The 19,183-nt window shown below is 40.6% G+C and overlaps 1 protein-coding gene across 2 annotated transcripts in view; it reads right to left on the reverse strand.

Moving 5' to 3' along the window:
• The window catches only part of hmcn1 (hemicentin 1), an 84,966-nt gene that overhangs the window by 46,580 nt on the left and 19,203 nt on the right, over positions 1 to 19,183 (reverse strand). For both annotated transcript variants that reach the window (XM_083534922.1, XM_083534921.1), the window contains exons 3-19: positions 17,428 to 17,586; positions 17,050 to 17,172; positions 15,803 to 15,974; positions 15,451 to 15,557; positions 12,462 to 12,582; positions 11,910 to 12,173; positions 11,663 to 11,807; positions 11,425 to 11,546; positions 9,392 to 9,661; positions 5,366 to 5,507; positions 5,153 to 5,280; positions 4,840 to 4,953; positions 4,392 to 4,550; positions 4,103 to 4,297; positions 2,753 to 2,848; positions 719 to 846; positions 494 to 638 (exon numbers count right to left, since the gene is read on the reverse strand). In XM_083534922.1, coding sequence (XP_083391048.1) covers positions 494 to 638; positions 719 to 846; positions 2,753 to 2,848; positions 4,103 to 4,297; positions 4,392 to 4,550; positions 4,840 to 4,953; positions 5,153 to 5,280; positions 5,366 to 5,507; positions 9,392 to 9,661; positions 11,425 to 11,546; positions 11,663 to 11,807; positions 11,910 to 12,173; positions 12,462 to 12,582; positions 15,451 to 15,557; positions 15,803 to 15,974; positions 17,050 to 17,172; positions 17,428 to 17,586 — 2,590 coding nt within the window. The remainder of the gene's footprint in view (positions 1 to 493; positions 639 to 718; positions 847 to 2,752; positions 2,849 to 4,102; positions 4,298 to 4,391; positions 4,551 to 4,839; positions 4,954 to 5,152; positions 5,281 to 5,365; positions 5,508 to 9,391; positions 9,662 to 11,424; positions 11,547 to 11,662; positions 11,808 to 11,909; positions 12,174 to 12,461; positions 12,583 to 15,450; positions 15,558 to 15,802; positions 15,975 to 17,049; positions 17,173 to 17,427; positions 17,587 to 19,183) is intronic.

The raw sequence follows: 19,183 nt of genomic DNA on the forward strand, positions 1-19,183 counted from the left end.
AAAACCCAAAGAAAAAGTAAGTGAGAAAAACTAAACATAATAAAGAAAGATAGTAAAAAGAAAGTAAGAAAGAAATAGGCTACAAAAAACTGAAGACCACCATCGGTTTCTAGTCTAAACCCTAATCTCAGGATCGCTAATGTATGAAGAAACATTGCTTAGTTGTATAAAATCTTTTTGCTATGACATGACGCTCTTGAATGAAGCTTGAAGAGCATGAACCTGATGGTGGTGGAACTCATTAGGAACTGTAATAGCAATCAAGGATTGGAGGACTGCTATGGTGTCTGCACAAAAGTGGCCAGAAGATTGCTATGTGATTCTCAAGGCCTTAAGCTGGGACCAGAGTGTACGATCAGCCACGATACAGTGCCCCTGGAGCACAGAGGGTAAAGGGCCTTGCTCAGGGGCCCCAAGAGTGGCAACTTGAACCCCTGACCTTCTGATCAGTAACCCGGAGACACTATGATCTCAATACTAATGTATATCTTACCATAAACGCTCACGGTGGTGGTGTGATTGCTATTTCCTGCTACGTTTTCCACCACGCATGTATACTGCCCCTCATCCTGCACGCCGACTCTCTCGATTTGCAGACTGCCATCACGCCGGATGTTTAGGTACGGCCCTGACGTCACCTGTCCCTCACACACACACATTGCAGATGTAAAGAACATCCAGCAGCATAAAGAACTCAAAGAAAAGTCTCGAGTCTCACCAGGATGCTGTCATGGAGCCAACGTCTCACAGGAAGCGGGTTTCCAGCCAGGAGCACACACGGCAGCGTGACCTGCTGTTCCTCGATCACGCTGACCTCTGCAGGACTCGGAGCTATCACGGGGATGACTACATACACACACACACACACACACACACACACACACACACACACACACACACACACACACACACACACAGATGTTTGCAAGACAGCTCTATAAGGTTCGTACAAATCTCTCCGTAATGTACTGACAGATGTTCTATACTGATGTTTTATTAGCTAGAAATACAACGTGCTAATCACTTGTTTTGTGCAAAAACACACTTTATACTGTAGGTGCTCAATAATTCACTGTGAGAACGTGTAGCTTATGAGTATGACATAAATACAGAATATGTTCCCTGTTCTAAAGTATACATTTGTTGATTTCTAATAAGAGAAGATAAATATTGCAGTGATGAATTCCAGTTTTTGTGAATTGACATGAGAAAATAATGAGAATTGGAATAAATATCAGTGTTTGACTCATTAATACCATTCCATTAATAGATCAATGTGCTGATAATAACACGCGAGTCTTTTTGCATAAGACTTTGGATATTTAAGTACATTTAAAGGCAAAAACTACAGTACTTTTGCTCAAGTGGGACACTTTTTACTTTTACTGGAGCAAGAATTTAGTGTATCTTTACTTTATCTCATCTACATGGGTTGTGTACTTGTCCACCACTGGAGCTGAGCTTTCGCAAGTGATTGCAATAAAAAAAAATAATGCACGTTCTTCATTTTTTTTTTTCCCCTGTATGAGCCAGCTTTAGCTTTGAAGTCCGGTAGGCCTGTGGGACGAGACCTCATCTCCCGGAAAGATGAAAAAAAGCCTGCACTTGGAGCCGTCGCTGTTTCTTCAGCTCTTTGATCACTAAAAATATAGATATTTTCTACATTCCAGTCATTCTTGGAGTCTACAGCTGAGCTGGAACCTTTAAAGTAAAGTTCTCCTCTTGGTCACATATACAGTGAATTTAGGAGATCCATATACACCCACAACCTTACACACACACACACACACACACACACACAGAACATGAATGTTCCTGTGCATGGTCACATCTGGTCATTCACTTCTGCACGAAGCAGCATTCCTTTGACTACTCTACACACACATGCGCACACACACCTACTCGCACAGCTAGTTGCATATCATAACTGAACAGGACTAAAATAACCTTTTAACTTTTTCAATTTTCCAGCATTCAAAGTTCATTACCCAACATGGCCTCGGAATATCAGCACTGCCAAACCGAAAGTTCTCTGAGACTTCATCTCACAATAAGTGCTTAAAAACGCACATTCAGGTTCCAAAGGAAGCCCCACAGGTCCAACCGTCCAAAAAAAATCGGTCAGTAGAGTGAAGTCTAGCTGGGAGTGTAGGGAGAACTGCATGGAAAGTCTGATATATAACATTTAAATGTAGTTTTCCAGCCAGGAAATTCATCAGGCATTAGGCTTGATGGATTGCATTTCATCAAACCGGATTTAGAGTAAAAATACTGTATAGAGTAAATATTTCTGAATTAATGAATCAAAGAAAGAGGGGGAAGATGAGGACGGGTTCGATTTCAAATCTGATTCCTGTCAAGGTTTCTTCCTCGTACCGTCTCATGGAGGTTTTCCTCACTAACTCACCAATTAACTTTTGTTAGATACTGACCACTGCAGACCAAGAACAGCCCACAAGAGATGCAGTTTTGGAGATGCTCTGACCCACGCTCTGATGCTTTTTGCTAATTTTTCCTGCTTTTGACACATCAAATTTGAGGACAAAATATTCACTTGCCGCCCAATATATCCCACCCACTAACAGGTGATATGATAATCAGTGGCATTCAATTCGCTGGTCATAATGTTCTGCCTGATCGGTTTACATTCAAATTGTGTAATCTTTATCTCCGCTTTGGGAGGATGTCCATCATTAAAACTCTCTATACAAATAAAACCGAACTGAATCAAATGATAGATTAGATCCCATACCCAGTCCTGTGACAGTGACTTGGACTTTGGCCTGGATTTTGCCAAACTGGTTCTGAGCTTCACACACATACGTGGTCTCGTCTTCAATCCAGAGGTCTGGAAAAAAATAAATTTATCAGGAAGCTGCAGCAGAAAATCGAGTTTGAACCAAAGGCTAAAAAAAATATATATAGAAATAAATATAAGAAATATAAGAATAAAAAAATTTGAAGCAAAGATTCAAGGTTTTGGGCTTTGATTAAGATATTCACTCAACTCAATAATACATTTTTTTGTTTTGTTTTTTAAACTTTAGTCTGATCTGATATATTGGATAAAAATATAATTTATGTAGGATATATAAAAAATTTTTTTATATATATATTATCTTTCAGCTTCTCCCATCAGGGGTCGCCACAGCAGATCATCTGTCTCCATACCTCCCGTGTCCTGTACATCTGCCTCTTTCACCCAAACTACCTGCATGTCTTCCCTCACCACATCCATAAACCTCCTCTGTGGCCCTCTTTTCCTCCCTCCTGGTAGCTCCATTCTCAGCATTCTCCTACCGATATACCCCAAGTCCCTCCTCTACACATGTACAAACCATCTCAATCAGGCCTTTCTCACCTTTATGTTTTTCAAATATTAATATTTTTTAAGCAGGCTTAAGCATAAAGCTTTTCAAACCAACAAAAAAAGTCTACTTTTGGTGCAAACGTTTGTCGAGGCTCCGCCTCCTCTATTCTTTGATTTTCTTTTTTTTAATTACCTATTTAAGGCAACGTCATCAAGATGTTCAAAGTTCAAGACGAAACCCTGTGTGCATTTAGCAGACGCCCTTATCCAGAGCGACTTACAAAAGTGCTTTGAGTCTCTAGCAATAAATAAATCTACACTGGTACGCAAGATTACAAATCTTAATATAAGCATAAGACATACAGCCTACAGGGGCAAAGACCTATGCTGCCCCTGTAATTATTGGATAATGAACAGGTGGGGTGTTTTAGGAAGAGATGTACATTTACATTTATACCTTTATCCACAGCTATTGGGTTAAGGGCCTTGCTCAGGGGCCCAGTTTGGTGTGGCTAAGATTTGAACTCACAACCTTTGGATCCAAAGACTAATGCATTAACCACTAAGCTACCACCTCACCATTAGGGGAGTGAATCGCTCAGGGGCTAAGACACAACTTCTGAAAGTCATGGGTTTAACCACCATCAAGCTGCTGGGCCCTTGAGCCGGGCCCTTAACCCCCTTTGAGTGCTCTGGATAAGTGTGTCTGCCAAATGCTGCAATGTGTATGCTAGGAAGCCTGTATATGCGATGGAGAAAGGGCTAAAAATAATAGCTTGGTAGGATATTCACTAGTTATCTGCAGTTCTCCATCCCTCTTTTGAGTGACAGTGCTGTGGCCACGGTGCCGGGAGAAAAGGGCAGCGTTGTCCTCTCTTCTCCAGGTGATGCGGGGCTCAGGGTGGCCCTGGACATGACATGACAAGGTGACATTAGAGCCTATGTCTGCTGCCACGTCGGCGGGCTGCCGTGTGAACTGTGGAATGGCTATAAAGACAGAGAGAGGGAAAGGAGGAAAAAGAGAATGATTAAAGGTGGAATTTAATTGCTTTTCAATTACGAATTTTCTGTGTTTGCTTACAGCCCACGTCCAGTCTGATCTTGGCCTGAGCCGTGCCTGCCAGGTTCACCGCCACACACGCGTAATCTCCAGCGTCGGCCGATTCGACCCGTTGAATCCTCAGAGTGCCGCTAATCGGATCCACGCTCACGAACATTGACATCTTTACCTGCCTGTCACCTGCAAGTTTGTTAGGGGGGGGGGGTTGGGAGACTGTTTGAACCTACAATACAATTCATTTCCTAATAAAGACAATATGGACGAAAGTGTTGGGGACACCGATCTTTTCCAGCCGTATGTGGTTCTTCACCAAACTGTTACCACAAAGTTCGAGGCTCACAATTGGATAGGATAAGGGTCCCCAAACTATTAGCAAAATTTAGTAGAAAATCTTACTAGAAGAACAGAGCTTATTATAACATCAAATGGTGACAACATGGAATCTTACGTGGACAACATGGAATCCTACCTTTGTACCACAGGACCTCTGGCTGTGGAATTCCCATTACTGTACACTCCATGATAGCAGTCTGTCCCAAGCCAACCAGCAGCCTGGGCTTCAGGATTGTCACCTGGGGAGACTCTTGGAATTCGGGAACAGGATAAGAGTTAAACAGGAAAAGGTTCATGGAAATGTGTTCTTTTTGCACACTTGAATGGAGTGAAAAAATAACAATCCGAATATAGTAAACCCCACATACCCCACCCATCCACTTCGATCACTGACCACAACCCTGACCAATACTGAAGAGGATGAAACCTCTGTGGTACATGTTACTGACCGATGTAGCTAAGCAGCGCGGTCTTCGAATCCATCCCTGCTGCATTGCTGGCCAGGCAGCCGTATACCCCTGCATCCTTCTGCACACTGCCCCTGATGATTAGTGTCCCATCTGGGATCATCCTGTGCCTGGAAAAACAATGCAATGTTAGCACCCAGAAAGTCTGAAGAAACGGCAACATTTTTGCACAACATTGTATGAGACCTTACTTACCTACTGGAGCCTGTAATGAACATGTCGTTATGGGTCCACACCATTGTAGGAGTGGGATAGCCTTTCGCTGAGCACTTGAGCCGCACCTCATCTCCCGTACTAAAAGTCTGGTTCGACGGGTTCACCGTTACTATCGGCCGGGCTGGCAAAGAAAAACAGGTGGATTTGAGTTCTTAATGTACAACATGCCCCAATACAATATACATATATATACATATATATATTATTTCTCTTCTCCACTGGATCCCAGAATCACAAGTATTGATTCCAGACTCTCCCGATTCTGATTTCACGATGTGTAACTCCACGAGGGTCTGCTTTCATTGTTACTTTTTATTTCCAAATGCCAAGTTCTACAGAGGCCCTTGACTTTTTTTCTTTTGCCAGTTTCTGATTTACAGACTCTCTTTCCCTTTGTTCTGCTTTCCAGACCTGAGCAGAGGCACGGATTTGCACCTCGCCAAAGATCTGGGTGACATCAACGGTATATTCTCCAACATGAGGAAAAGGATTAAAGGGTTTAATTACTGCAGAAGAACGTAAACTTTTTCTGAAGGACCTACAGTCACTCAGTTTTCAATGGGGAAGCTCAACATGCTCTACACGTAAGAACTAAAATAAGGTCTTGTTACAGTTACAACTTTGAAATGGATTCCTTTCCTTAGAAAAGCACGTCCAGGAATGATTTATTCGCCAGAAATCACACTGATTTTAACCACATTTCATTCTAAACTGACATGTAATGCGTCTGTAATTCATTTATATTTCCATTAAATGTTGGGAAGCATTTGTTTCTGTTATCGCTTCACCTCAACTACAAGTGTACTTTCATTCACTTGGTTACAGTCAAAATATCATATTATTCTAATTGGCTGAAAAAAATTTAAGACTCAAAAGATGATGCACACTTTTAGAAAAAATTAAATGGGTTTATAAAGTTAATTAAATGCCCATAAATAAAAAAAGAATTATTTAAACGTATTGGAAATGATTCATCTCTGTCACTGCTATGAACTGACCCCCACCCAGAATATGACTATTATCAAAGGTTTTAGGAGTCAGATGTCCACAGTGGTCCTTAGGTTACCACCACAAGAACAAACTCAGCAAAATATCGTCTTATTATTGTTATCAATTAAATAAAAAATCATAGTCATAGTTTTATTGTTTCCTTCTGCTCAAGGATTGAAAACAAATAGAAGTTTTAGAAATTTGGGACCTTCTGGTATTATATCAGGTATGATTTAAATTCCAGAAAAGGAAAAGAAAATACTTTCAATTCATTATCTTTAATTTCTGCTAACAATAAAACAAAAAACTAGTTTTTCATTTCAGTTAATTTTGAAACACTAATTCAATTCGAATTAGAACGTCTAGGATTCCATTCTACCATTCTTTAATACAGGGGTCCGCAAACCACGTTTGGAACGGCCCTCTAATCAATGCCAGAGACATATTTTGATAATTAAATGTAAAATATATGTTTTACCTCATAACACATCTGTATTTGAAAACAAAGGTTGGCTTTTATACAAAAATTTATATTAGTTATAATTAGAAGTCAAAGCACTGGAACTATGGGCAAAAATCTATACCGATAGTTTTTCCGGCTTACGGTCCCCTCTCATTGAGAGAGCGGCCTCTAAAGGCAAATCACTGACCCTACATGCTGGTTTTTTACACGTGCGACTGCTGTATCGCGCTATATTTACTATTTATAATAGTATTTAATTATACAATTATATTGATTCATTGATATATTCATAGTTTTTTTTAACACATTTTCATGATTCAGTACTTTTTTTTTTTTTTTTTTTTTTTTTATTAATTTCAGTACTATTTTACATGTGCTTGTTTTTTCAAACATTTTTTTTTTTTAAATATAGGTTGATTAATCGATTATCGGCAAGTACAGGTAGGAACCAACCTAGCTATCAGTATTGGTAAAATCGGTCGACCTCTAGTTTTTAATAATGCTAAAATGAACATTTAATGCTCTTTTAATAGGCGATATATATCTAAAAACGTAATTCTCATTTGTCTGTACTGTGCATAACAAAGCAATAAACTGAAGTAGCATAGGAGGCAATATAAATACATTTAAAATCATCATGAAATCTCCACAATAATAGTAGTCACTTTGTCATTTCCTGTTACAGACCAACCTCCATTAAAAAAGTAAATATGATGTGGCCTTAAAAGAAAAATTTTTTTGACTGACTTGTTGCAACCGAAACAGCAATTTTCGATCTTGTCTTTGGTGTCGGACTGAGCCCACTGCTAATTCTGAGTCTAAACATGTGGCTGTTGAGCATTCGGGTTTAGCCTGGTCGGATGTCACCTAACATTCATTTTTGGCTTGGCTATAAAGCCGTAATTATCCCGAGTCTTAGTCACTAAAGCGCACTCTAATAGACACAGTTTTCCCTCAGGCAAGATATTTAACAGCTCAGCCAGCTCTCATCCCGCTCAAAAGTCGCCTTCTCATCCAGCCTATGGCAGCCTTACACACATTTTCATGCCTTTAATGTCTCCCTCAGACCTGTGCCTTACATCCAATAGCATTTGACTGTCTTTAATAACAAGTAATAATAAACCTGTGACTGGCTTCGTATGGTTCCGAAAGTCAGGAAATCCATGCTGTAATCAAGGGTAAGGAGCTAGATCGGAACAGACACCAGAGAAAAGTGTGTATACAAAGTTGGGGCAGTTGTCGTTGACCTGTCCGGGCCTCACTATGTCAGCAGTCCCACTTCAAAGAGGTCATAATGACTAGGACAGCACAGGGGTCTCAACAGGTGGTGATTACCTACTACACACACACACAGCGTGTGTGACAGCTGTTTGAAAGGCTGAGACTGACAGTCAAGTGATCTCCAGTTGAAAAACTTGACAAGAAATGAAAAAGTAATAGATAGTGGAAATAAGTTTAGGGTAAAGTGGCTTCGACATTTATACAATTATAAGTTATACAATTATAAAATTATATTGTATAATAATCCTATCATTACTATTTAATTTTTTTTTAATCTGGAGTATACATCATATAGTAAAAAAGTATTCACAAATCCAAAGGACACCTGACTTTTCCAAGCGTTTGTGGTTCTTCCCTAAACTTTTACCACAAACTTAGTGGCATACAATCGTATACAATGAGCTATAGACCTCAAACCCTATTGAACACCTTTGGGATGACTTGAAAGGGCACCCTGGGCCTTCTCAATCTTGACAAAATCTAGTGGAACATCTTCCCAGAAGAGTTGAAGTTATTATAACAGGAAATAGGGACTAAAGGTGTGAATTGGATGTTTAAAAAGGGGCACATAGCAATCTTCTGGTCAGGTGTTCACAATATTTTATTTTGTGTACACTGATTAAATCCTGTGAAGCGAAATCGAGAGGACACAAAAGATGACTCATGTAAAGAGGAGAAAGGGGGCAGGGGTTCCAGGGTGTCCGGTTAATAATGAAGCCTTCTAAAAACCTCTGCGACTGATTCATGTCTCGATTGGTATATCTAGCTGAAATACATAGCTGATATTTTGTATTTTTGATTCAGAATAAAAAAAAATAAAAAATAAAAAATTCTGGCCAAAATGCATAAATGTGGGGCTGCAACAACCTTTTTGTTTGACAAGAACAGGAAATTAAATCTTCCCAAAGGTAGTATTGGAAATAAGTTCTTAAGATTTTGAGTTTAACACAGAGACTTAGCTCTCCCTGTACAAACCATGTGACACTGCATGGACGGAAAGAAACAGCATTTGTCAGAGCGATCCGGTGCAGCTGTAAGTCATTTTCACACATCCAAGCTATTAGGGTGAAATACTGGAGCAGGGCTTTTCTGAAAACGAATCTGGTGCTTGAGACAATTTGTGCCAGAAATCCTAGTTCCAGGAGCGTAAATCATACTGTGGCTTGTGAGGAAATCTGAGGACTCGTGTTCGAAATGGCTAGTTATGGAAAGCTCTGCCCCTTCTGGACATTTAGAATAACTTAGAATGGATGGGGAGCCTATGCACTTACATTGTACGCTGAGATAGACACGAGAAGCCGAGACTCCGCCCTCGTTAGCGGCGACGCAACTGTACCAGCCGGCATCATCCGGTGTTACACGCAGGATCTCCAGAGAAAGGTTGGAAGTGAGACGAGAACGCCTGTCCAGTCGGACGTCCATGTTGGCACGTTGCCAGGTCAGGTTGAAACGTACGGTGCTAGCAACCACACAGGTCAGCAAGGCGATGGAGCCTGGCGACACTGTTACATTGGAAGGTACAGCGATATCCGGTGGAGGCTCTAAACCCAGACAAACACAAATACAAATACACAAAGAATCAGCAAACACTTCAGAGATTTCCTCAGCTGTCCAACAAATTTTTCTTCAACAGTGTGACTCTTGACAGTTTTGCAAAGCCTATCTGATCTATGGCGGAAAAGGAAACTGCAAGGGATTAGAATTTGAGAAGGGATTATTCGACAGAGACACATTAATTTGAAGGGAGGAAAAGAGTTTGGCTGTCACTGTTTATGCATCATGGAGCTATAAGTGGCCTCATGACAATTGCATTAGCAATGCAAATTTGTAAGATAAAGGTACTTTTGTCACATGTACATTACAGCACAGTGAAAATTTCTTCTTCACATATCCAAGCGATATTAGGAAGCTGGGATCAGCAATAATATAGCACCCATGGACAGTGCTATATTAGGGGTTAAGAGCCTTGCTCAAGAGCCCAAGATAAGCAGGGTTTGGCAACTGTGGGGCTTGAACCTTTCAAGCAGTAACACAGAGCCTTAACCACTTTTGTCAAAGTCTCTCTCTAAGAATAAGTACGATCCCTTTAATCCCAAGGCATGATAACCTCTAGAGAGATTGAATTATCTAAGAGAACACACTCCCCAGCCTTTAACTCAGACTCAGCAAGAACTGTTTTCGTTTAAGTGAACATGAAATAATACTGCATATCCAATTTCACCCGGGGAATGCTGAGCTCCTCTCATGTTGGGTTTTTGGGGCAATTTCACACTTGGCATGAATACTCAAGGATTCATTCTCATGCAGGGAAGAGCTGCCTCATTACATCTGCTTCGAGTGATTGTTTTTGCTCATGCACTTTTGGAGTGTTGACGTGAGCAGCTTTCACACATGCTATATACGTTTTTCACAACAGATTTGTTTTTTTAAATTGACCAGAGAGAATGCAGATTTCACACTTTATCAAACACTCCAACAAATCTGAACATCCATAATGGGGCTTTTTAATTTGTCAAAAGTACATTACAGCACAGTAAAAGTTTTTCTTAGCATATATCATATAGGTCAGAATGCATAAAATGGAACCCCTTGAGTACAGAGGGTTGAGGGCCTTGCTTAAGTGCCCAACACTGGCACCTTGGTTATACTGAGGCTTGAACTACCAACCTTCCGATCAGTAACCCAGAGCTACCACTTCCCATTAGGGCTTTGTTTAAAGCCCAAAGGAGTGGCAGCATGGCAATAGTAGGGCTTGAACCCCTAACCCTCCGATCAGTAACCCAGAGCTACCACTTCCCGTTAGGGCCTTGCTTAAGGGCCCAAAAGTGGCAGATTGGCAGTACAGGGGCTTGAACCCCCCGACCTTTCAATCAGTAAACCATATCCTTAACCACTGAGTTACTACTTCACATAAGGGGCTTGTTTAAGAGCCCAAGAGTGGCAGTCTGGCGATATTGGGTCTTGAACCCCTGACCTTCTGAACAGTAACCCAGAGCCTTAACCACTGAGCTTCCATTTCCAATGAGGGCCTTGGTCAATGGCCCAAGAGTGGCAGCTTAGTAGGGTTTGAACCACCGACCTTCTGAGCAGTAACCCAAAACTACCATTTTTCTCATTAGGGCCTTGTTTAAGGGGCCAACATGGGTAGCTTGGCAATACTGTGGCTTAAACCCCTACCCTTACAACTGGTAACCTAGAGCCTTAACCACTCAAGGACAGCTTGGTCAATACTAAGTTTTGAACCACCAAACTAGCTACCACCTCACACTTCTACCTCCTACCCAATTTGACTCAAGATTCTTACCAGAAACATCCAGAAAGGTCCGGGCTTGCCCAGTTCCAGCACTGCTGATGGCGATACAGTCATAGAAGCCCTCATCTTTAAGAGACACCTTAGCTATCTCCCATGACACGTTGGATGACTCGCTGTTTCAGGTAAACCAAAAGCAGAAAAACGGGGGACAAAAAAACGTATTTTTAATACACCATTTAGCTCCTGTAAAGGGGGAGAATTCTATATTTATGGTATCTGAAGAATGCACCTGAAGATCTGGTCGACTCCCAGGCGATCACCATCTCGACTGAAGCGCAGGGTGAAGGGGATCAGACTGTCCACATGGCACGTAAGTTCACCCTTTTGCAAGTAGTAACCTGGAGTGGTGAAGGGCATGCTCACTTTTGGGGCACCTGGGAGAAAAAAACATCGAAAAAAAAATCTTATTAGCTTCAAATCAGATTTCCATGTGATTTATTTCATGCTGCATGTTCTATGGAGAACCTGTGTCTGACCTGGAATGATGTTAGAGAACGAAACGCTAGAGACTCTCTGAAAGAGAAAGCCGTCACGGTCGTAGCCAGTCACTCTGAGGAAGAAGGCTTCATTAGGGGGCATAAAGTCAGTGATGTTCCAGATGCCATAGGGCTTGCGTTCAGGATAGTAGTGAATAGGTAAGGTCTTTATCACAGCACCAGTGATGCTCAGGAGCTCCAGCTTATTGGCACGTGCGGGACGGGACAGGCCTGTCGTGTTTAACAGGATGAAGGTCGGGATGCCTGCGTGTGGAAATGTGTGTAAGAACGAAAGTGAGATCATTATCTAATGGTATGAGGATTGAAGATAAAACACATTGCATTCTAAGAACATGATCTTAAGTTTTTCTGTTCAAAAAAAGTTTTTTGGGTTTAGGGTTATTGATTCTTTAAAATGTTAGGCGGAATTGTTTTACGACTACCTGGGGTCGTTCCTTAGTCTTGGACACTAGATTTTCTACGAATGTGTTTTGCCATAAATACATTATTAAACCTCTATAATGTAGACAAAACCCTGGAACCACTTCAAACCTTGTACAGGCCTGCTGGAGGTTCTTTTGAAGTCTAACGTGTGCGTCCTGGAAAATCCGGCCCGGAAGTCGATGGTGCTCAAGCCCGTGATACGGACTGAGTGTCGACCCTCGCTAATCGTCTGGGTTCAAAATGGAGCAAAAAAAACAACAACAAAAAACAAGTAAAACTTTTTAAATTGTTGTTTTATGTACAAATCGGATTAATGCATTAGAAGGTTATAGTATGGAAATTAAGGTGCATAACAGTCCAGAAAAGTCTTAATTACTCATAAGTCATATATATGAGGCCTGAATGATGTGGTCATTATGGTACCATATCTTCACTATGCACAATGAGACAGCTCTTTAAGACGATTTGGACATCCATTTCCACAGCACTCTTTCGGTCTCATCTCTCTCTCTCTTTGACAACCCGAGGAAAAATCTAAATCACCCGAGGCAAGGAATCGCCATCTCTCTCTCTCTCTCTCTCTATCTCTCTCTCTCTCTACGTGACTGCATTACCGTCAAGGGCTTCCTGAACGTTGTTTTCCAGCCCCACCACGCACAACTATGGCAACCGGTCCTAAGGGCTGCTCGCATACTTTTGAAATTACAACCTTCCGAAAGCATTATCGCGGGGCCATAACAAAATGGCATACGAAGCCAAGAAGTAGTCATCGGCCAGGTCAAGTGGTCCTATAGGGTTACTCCTGTGGGAAGTAGAGGAGAATACAGGAGAATTAAGAAGAATGGAGACGTGAAAAGAAAAGGGGGAAAAAAACTTAAGATGTGCCGTTTTTAGGTTAAAAAACTTTATAAACAGCACAAAAGCAAAAGAGGGGTTGCCAGATCATGGGGACCCAATTAAAAGAAAAAAATATATATAAAATGAAACTGACATCCTGTTACTGAGCAGGAATATTATTCGATCCAAATTCATCCTGAAACAGTGGATTTGACTGCCATACAGTAATACAGTGCTGTGAAAAACTATTTCCTGATTTTTTTTTTTTTTTTTACAATTATTTATAATTGTTTTTTTGCATATTAGTCACAATCAAATTATTCATTTCACACAACTTAACTATATTCCCCATATTCAATGATTCAGATAATTGGGTACAGTTTTTTTAAATGATGATTTTCTTTATTTAGGAGGAAAAAAACTGTCCAAACCTGTCTGGCCCTATGTGAAAAAGTAATTGCCCCCTATACATAATAACTGGTTGTGCCACCATTGGCGTCGGGTCCATGTCGCTGTGGAGGAATTTTGACCCACTCGTCTTTGCAGAATTGTTTTAATTCAGTCACATTACAGGATTTTCGAGAATGAACCACAACATCTCGATCCAGACTTTAAAAAAGGCCACTTAATTTTTAATTTTTGAGCCATTCAGAAATGGACTTGCTGGTGGGTTTCGGAACATTATCCTGCTGCATATCCCAAGTGCTCTTGAGCATAAAATATGTTACATATACAAAACCTTTAAAAGACCAATCATACCGATTAGCATCGATAGTCAAGAAACAGAAGCCTCTACAAGGAAAACTAGCGCAGCGCCAAACTGAGTATCCAGGGAGGGATAAAAACAAAGGAGGAGGGCAAAAAAATAAACATATGGAGTCATGGGCGGACAGAGGGAGAAAACATACGATAGGGTATAAAAAGGAGTATGAAAGACGGCCTGCAGTTACACGAAAGGTCTCCAGGACAAAGTTTAGAGGCGACTATGTCTAGTTCTAAGTGCAGCTATCAGGGCCCTCGGAAAACATTCCGCAATTTGTTATAAAAAGGAGGCGAGAGCAACGTTCTCTCTGTTACTGCAAGTCAAACAAAACTCCCTCGCTTTGGCAGAGTTCTTTATCACTCGATTCCCAGAAGAAATTGCTCTAAAAAGACATCAATAAGTCATTTAGATTTTGTTATTTTATACTTTAGAACTGAACAGTGTCAGCTTGGTGGTGCTGGGATTTAAACTCACAACCTTTCGAAACAGAAGTCAAACATCTTTACGCCTGAGCCACTACCACTTCCCCTTACACATGATCATAAAATAGTATGGGGAACATCCCATTCCACATTTAGTCTCCATTAGCGCTTACAATAAGCTCCACTCTTCTGGGAAGATGTTCCACTAGATTTTGAGGAGATTTGTAAGATTTCATTCAGATACTGATGTAGGTGAGGGGTTTCATTTTTTCTTTTTCCTATTCTTTTTTTCGTTCGCTTTCATTTCTATTCTTTCTTTCTCCTTTTAGGTATTTTGGTTCTTATTTCTTTCAATTTCCTTCCTTCCTTCCTTCCTTCCTTCCTTCCTTCCTTCCTTCCTTCCTTTCTTCCTTCCTTCCTTCCTTCCTTCCTTCCTTCCCTCTTCTCTTCTCTTTCTTTGTCTTTTTATTAATTTCATTCTTAGTTCTTTCTGTTCTTTCATTCTTTCCCTTTTTCATTATTCTTCCTATACTTTTTTGCTTTCTGTTTCTTTTGACTTTCTTTTTCCTGTTTTTATTTTCACTCTATATTTTTCCTTCCTTCCTTCCTTCCTTCCTTCCTTCCTTCCTTCCTTCCTTCCTTCCTTCCTTCCCTCCCTCCTTTCTTCCTCCCTTTTCTCACTCTGCTTCTTTCTTTCTTTCTTTCTTTCTTTCTTTCTTTCTTTCTTTCTTTCTTTCTTTCTTTCTTTCTTTCTTTCTTTCTTTCTTTCTTTCTTTCTTTCTTTCTTTCATTCCCTTTTTCATTATTTATTCAAATAATTTTTAATTCTTTGTTTTTCTCTTTCTCTTTATTTTTTCCTCTTTTTTCCCCCATTTTTTACTTTCTCTTACTTTGTGTTATTTATTTTCTTGATTTGTATTCTTTCTTTCTGTTTATTCTTCTGATTCTTATTTATTTCTATATTTTTCTTCCTTGCTTCCTTTCTTTCTTTTTTCTTTTATTCCTTCTTTCTCCCTCATACCTGATAAAGCGAAGATCTGCATGCTTTACCCTCAGATGGAGCACCTGTTCTTACCTTTATGGTCCACATGCCTGGCTCTGGATCTTTAAGGTTGATGACCTTGGCTGAGTTGGGGATGTGAAGCAACTCGGTCAGTCCATCTTTGTTGCCGATCAGTTTCCCTGTGAAGAAACGTCGCATGATTCTGGTGTCATAATGAATTTGGAATCTAAGTGTCTCACACTGGTCTACATTTTTAAAGTCAATAGATCAGAATTTGTGTAATACCCTCAGGTATCCTAAACATTCCAGAAAATTCCACAAAGTTCCACCTTAGGCAAACCGAGGTAAATTGTGGAGACAGAAATCTACAAAGATCACGTACAACTCTTGTTTCGTTACTAGCAAACGAGGATGTTGTTCCTACCCTGAGGGTTGCGTATCTCGATGTTCGGTGCTGGACCGCTCAGAGCGACGGTGACCTCCTTCAAACTGGGGTCAAAGGGGATACCCCAGGTGTTGCTGATTGGACCGTAGTGATCAGTGGAGAGCAGGTGGACTTTAGAGGACTGCACTGCCTCCTCCACCCATTTAAGGACCTTCGCAGAGAAAAGATACATCACACAAAAAACATTTAAAGAAACAGTGGTGGAAAAAACAGCCAGTGTAGGATGGGATCCCCAATCTGCTATGATCTTAGAAGGGTTTTAAGCGGTAATTAAATAAATAATAACTACAGGATGCACATCTGGTCTGAGCATCGAGTCTGGACGAGCGTAGAGAGTTTCAACAGAGCCCCATTACAAGCGTTACACACAAACAGATTCGAAAACATCCACTGCAGAAATCTGGAAGCGTTTGGAATCGCACTGTTTGGAAACAAAGCAAGCGGAACATCTGCATGCTAGCTTCTTGTTGTTACGATTTGTGAGAATAACCTAACAGGACGTCTAGAGTAACTCAAAGAACTGCTCTTTACACCTGTGCTGAGCTAAAAAGCATCTCAAGCTACAACAGAAACATTAACAAGTCATGTAGAATAGTTGATGAATGAGAAAGAGGAAGAAAAACCAGTGAAATAAATTATCATTAGTTCAAAAAAAAGAAAGAATAAAAAAAGAAAACAAGAAAAAAAAAAAAAAAAAAAGGAAAAAGGAATTAAAGAACAGATAGACAGATCATAAAGATCTAAAGCAAATGAATAACGAGACAGAAAGAAAGAAAGAAAGAAAGAAAGAAAGAAAGAAAGAAAGAAAGAAAGAAAGAAAGAAAGAAAGAAAGAAAGAAAGAAGGAAGGAAGGAGGAAGGAAGGAAGGAAGGAAGGAAGGAAGGAAGGAAGAAAGGAAGGAAGGAAGGAAAGAAAGAAAGAAAAAAAGAAAGAAAGAAAGAAAGAAAGAAAGAAAGAAAGAAAGAAAGAAAGAAAGGAAGAAAGGAAGGAAGAAGGAAGGAAGAAAGAAGGAAAGGAAAGAAAGAAAGAAAGAAAGAAAGAAAGAAAGAAAGAAAGAAAGAAAGAAAGAAAGAAAGAAAGAAAGAAAGAAAGAAAGAAAGAAAGAAAGAAAGAAAGAAAGGAAAATTTTAAATAAATAAGAATCAGAAGAATAACAAGAAGGAGAAAAAATGACAAAAAACGAAAGAGAGAAAAGAAAAGAATAAAGGATGAAAGAATGCTCTCACCTCATTGACCTGTTTCTTGTCCAGATGGAACACCTGCCCTGAGCTGGTGGAGGCAATTTCTTCATACACCTTGTAACCAATGTGTGATCTGTCATCACAGTCCCCAGTCAACACAAACACCACCTGTACACACACACACACACACACACACACACACACACACACACACACACACACACACATTAGAGAAGCTAGTGTAAGCTGATGCCAGGTGTTAAGTGTGGAGGGATCAGTGTGTGTGTGTGTGTGTGTGTGTGTGTGTGTGTGTGTGTGTGTGTGTGTGTGTGTGTGCGGATGTGTGTGCGGATGTGTGTGTGTGTGTGTGTGTGTGCGGATGTGTGTGCGGATGTGTGTGTGCGTGCATGCGTGTGTGTGTACCTGAGACTGTTTCTGCTGGATGAGCTGCAGGACCTCGTGGGTCAGTCTGTAGTCTTTCGAGCGAGCGTCTGTGAAAACGTAAATGAAGGAACCTGGCAGAGAAATTTCCAGCGCAATCTTTATGGCTCCGATGCTCATCTCAGGACAATCTCCGCCCCCCTGTTCATCATCAGCACTCATTAATCACACATTATACACACATCAATCATACACACAGCACACACTGATCATGCACACATCACACACTGATCATGCACACCCAACACACACATCACTCATACACACAGCACACACTGATCATGCACACACAACACACTAATCACACACACATTACACACTGATCAGACACACATCAATCATACACACATCACACACTGATCATGCACACACAACACACTAATCACGCACACATTACACATTGATCACACACATCACACACTGATCACACACATCACACACACATTACACACTGATCACACACACACACACACACACACACACACACATCACTCTCACACATAACACACTGATCATGCACACATCACACACTGATCATGCACACATTACACACTGATCACACACATCACTCACACACACATCACACACATCACTCACACACAACACAATGATCATGCACACATCACACACACAACACACTAATCACACACTGATCATGCACATCACACACACATAACAGACTAATTACACACATCACACACACATATCAGACACTGATCATGCACACATAACACACACATCACTCATACACACATCACACACTGATCATGCACACATAACACACACTCTAGACACTGATCACACACATCACACACACATCACACACACACTAGACACTGATCACACACATGAAAAACTGAAGGAAATAAATATAATATAGATATAGGAATATATCTGGAATAATAGGAATAAAGATGACAGACTATATGAAAGAAAAAAAAAAGAAAAAAAGGAAGAAAGAAAAAAAGAAAGAAAGAAAAAAAGAAAGAAAGAAACAAACCTAAAATAAATTTAATAAAGTGAGAGAAAGAAAGAAAAATGATGTAAAACGTATAAAAGGAGTCTCCAGTCTCAGAGGTGAAGCAGTAACTTTATATTACTTTATAGTTTCCCAGGAACATAAGAAGCTGCAAATCTTTCTTATGAACCTCAGAAGAGAGAAACAAGAGAAAAGAAAGAGAGAAAAAATGAGAGAAGTGAGAGAGAGAGAATAATGCTGTTCTTTGTTTACTGGAAGATCATCCTAAGTCTGAAACACATCTGGAAAAAAAGGGAATCTTCTCTAAGCAGGCCTGCAGCACTGACGGAGCTCCACACCTACACTGTAAACGCTGCTCTGATGGCCTGAGCATGTGGACGATGTCAGGAGATGATAAATTATCCAACAAGTTTCATCACAAAAGTTTTTTTGGATCTGCTGCATTTGCTCGAATTTCTCCCACTTGGTCGCCTTCTCAGGAAACATGCGCAGACGCCCAGGTGATTGCGACACGACGTGCAAACATCTGCTCCGGACGCCAGCTCGAGTATGTCCTGATACCAAACGCGATCGGTGTCTCACGCCACGTCCCAGACATCTTCTCTTTCAAACCGTACCCTTTCCAAAAAACCCTCGATCTGAAGGAAGGCCACTCTTACGACACACCAAGGACGGAGTTTTGTGGTGCAACGCACAGCAGCTCGAGTGGAAACCACGGCTTTGGCTTCATCTTCAGGAGATCATCCTCAATCTGCCGAG

Source organism: Silurus aristotelis, assembly GCF_946808225.1.
Source record: "Silurus aristotelis genome assembly, chromosome: 29".
Lineage (NCBI taxonomy): Eukaryota > Metazoa > Chordata > Actinopteri > Siluriformes > Siluridae > Silurus > Silurus aristotelis.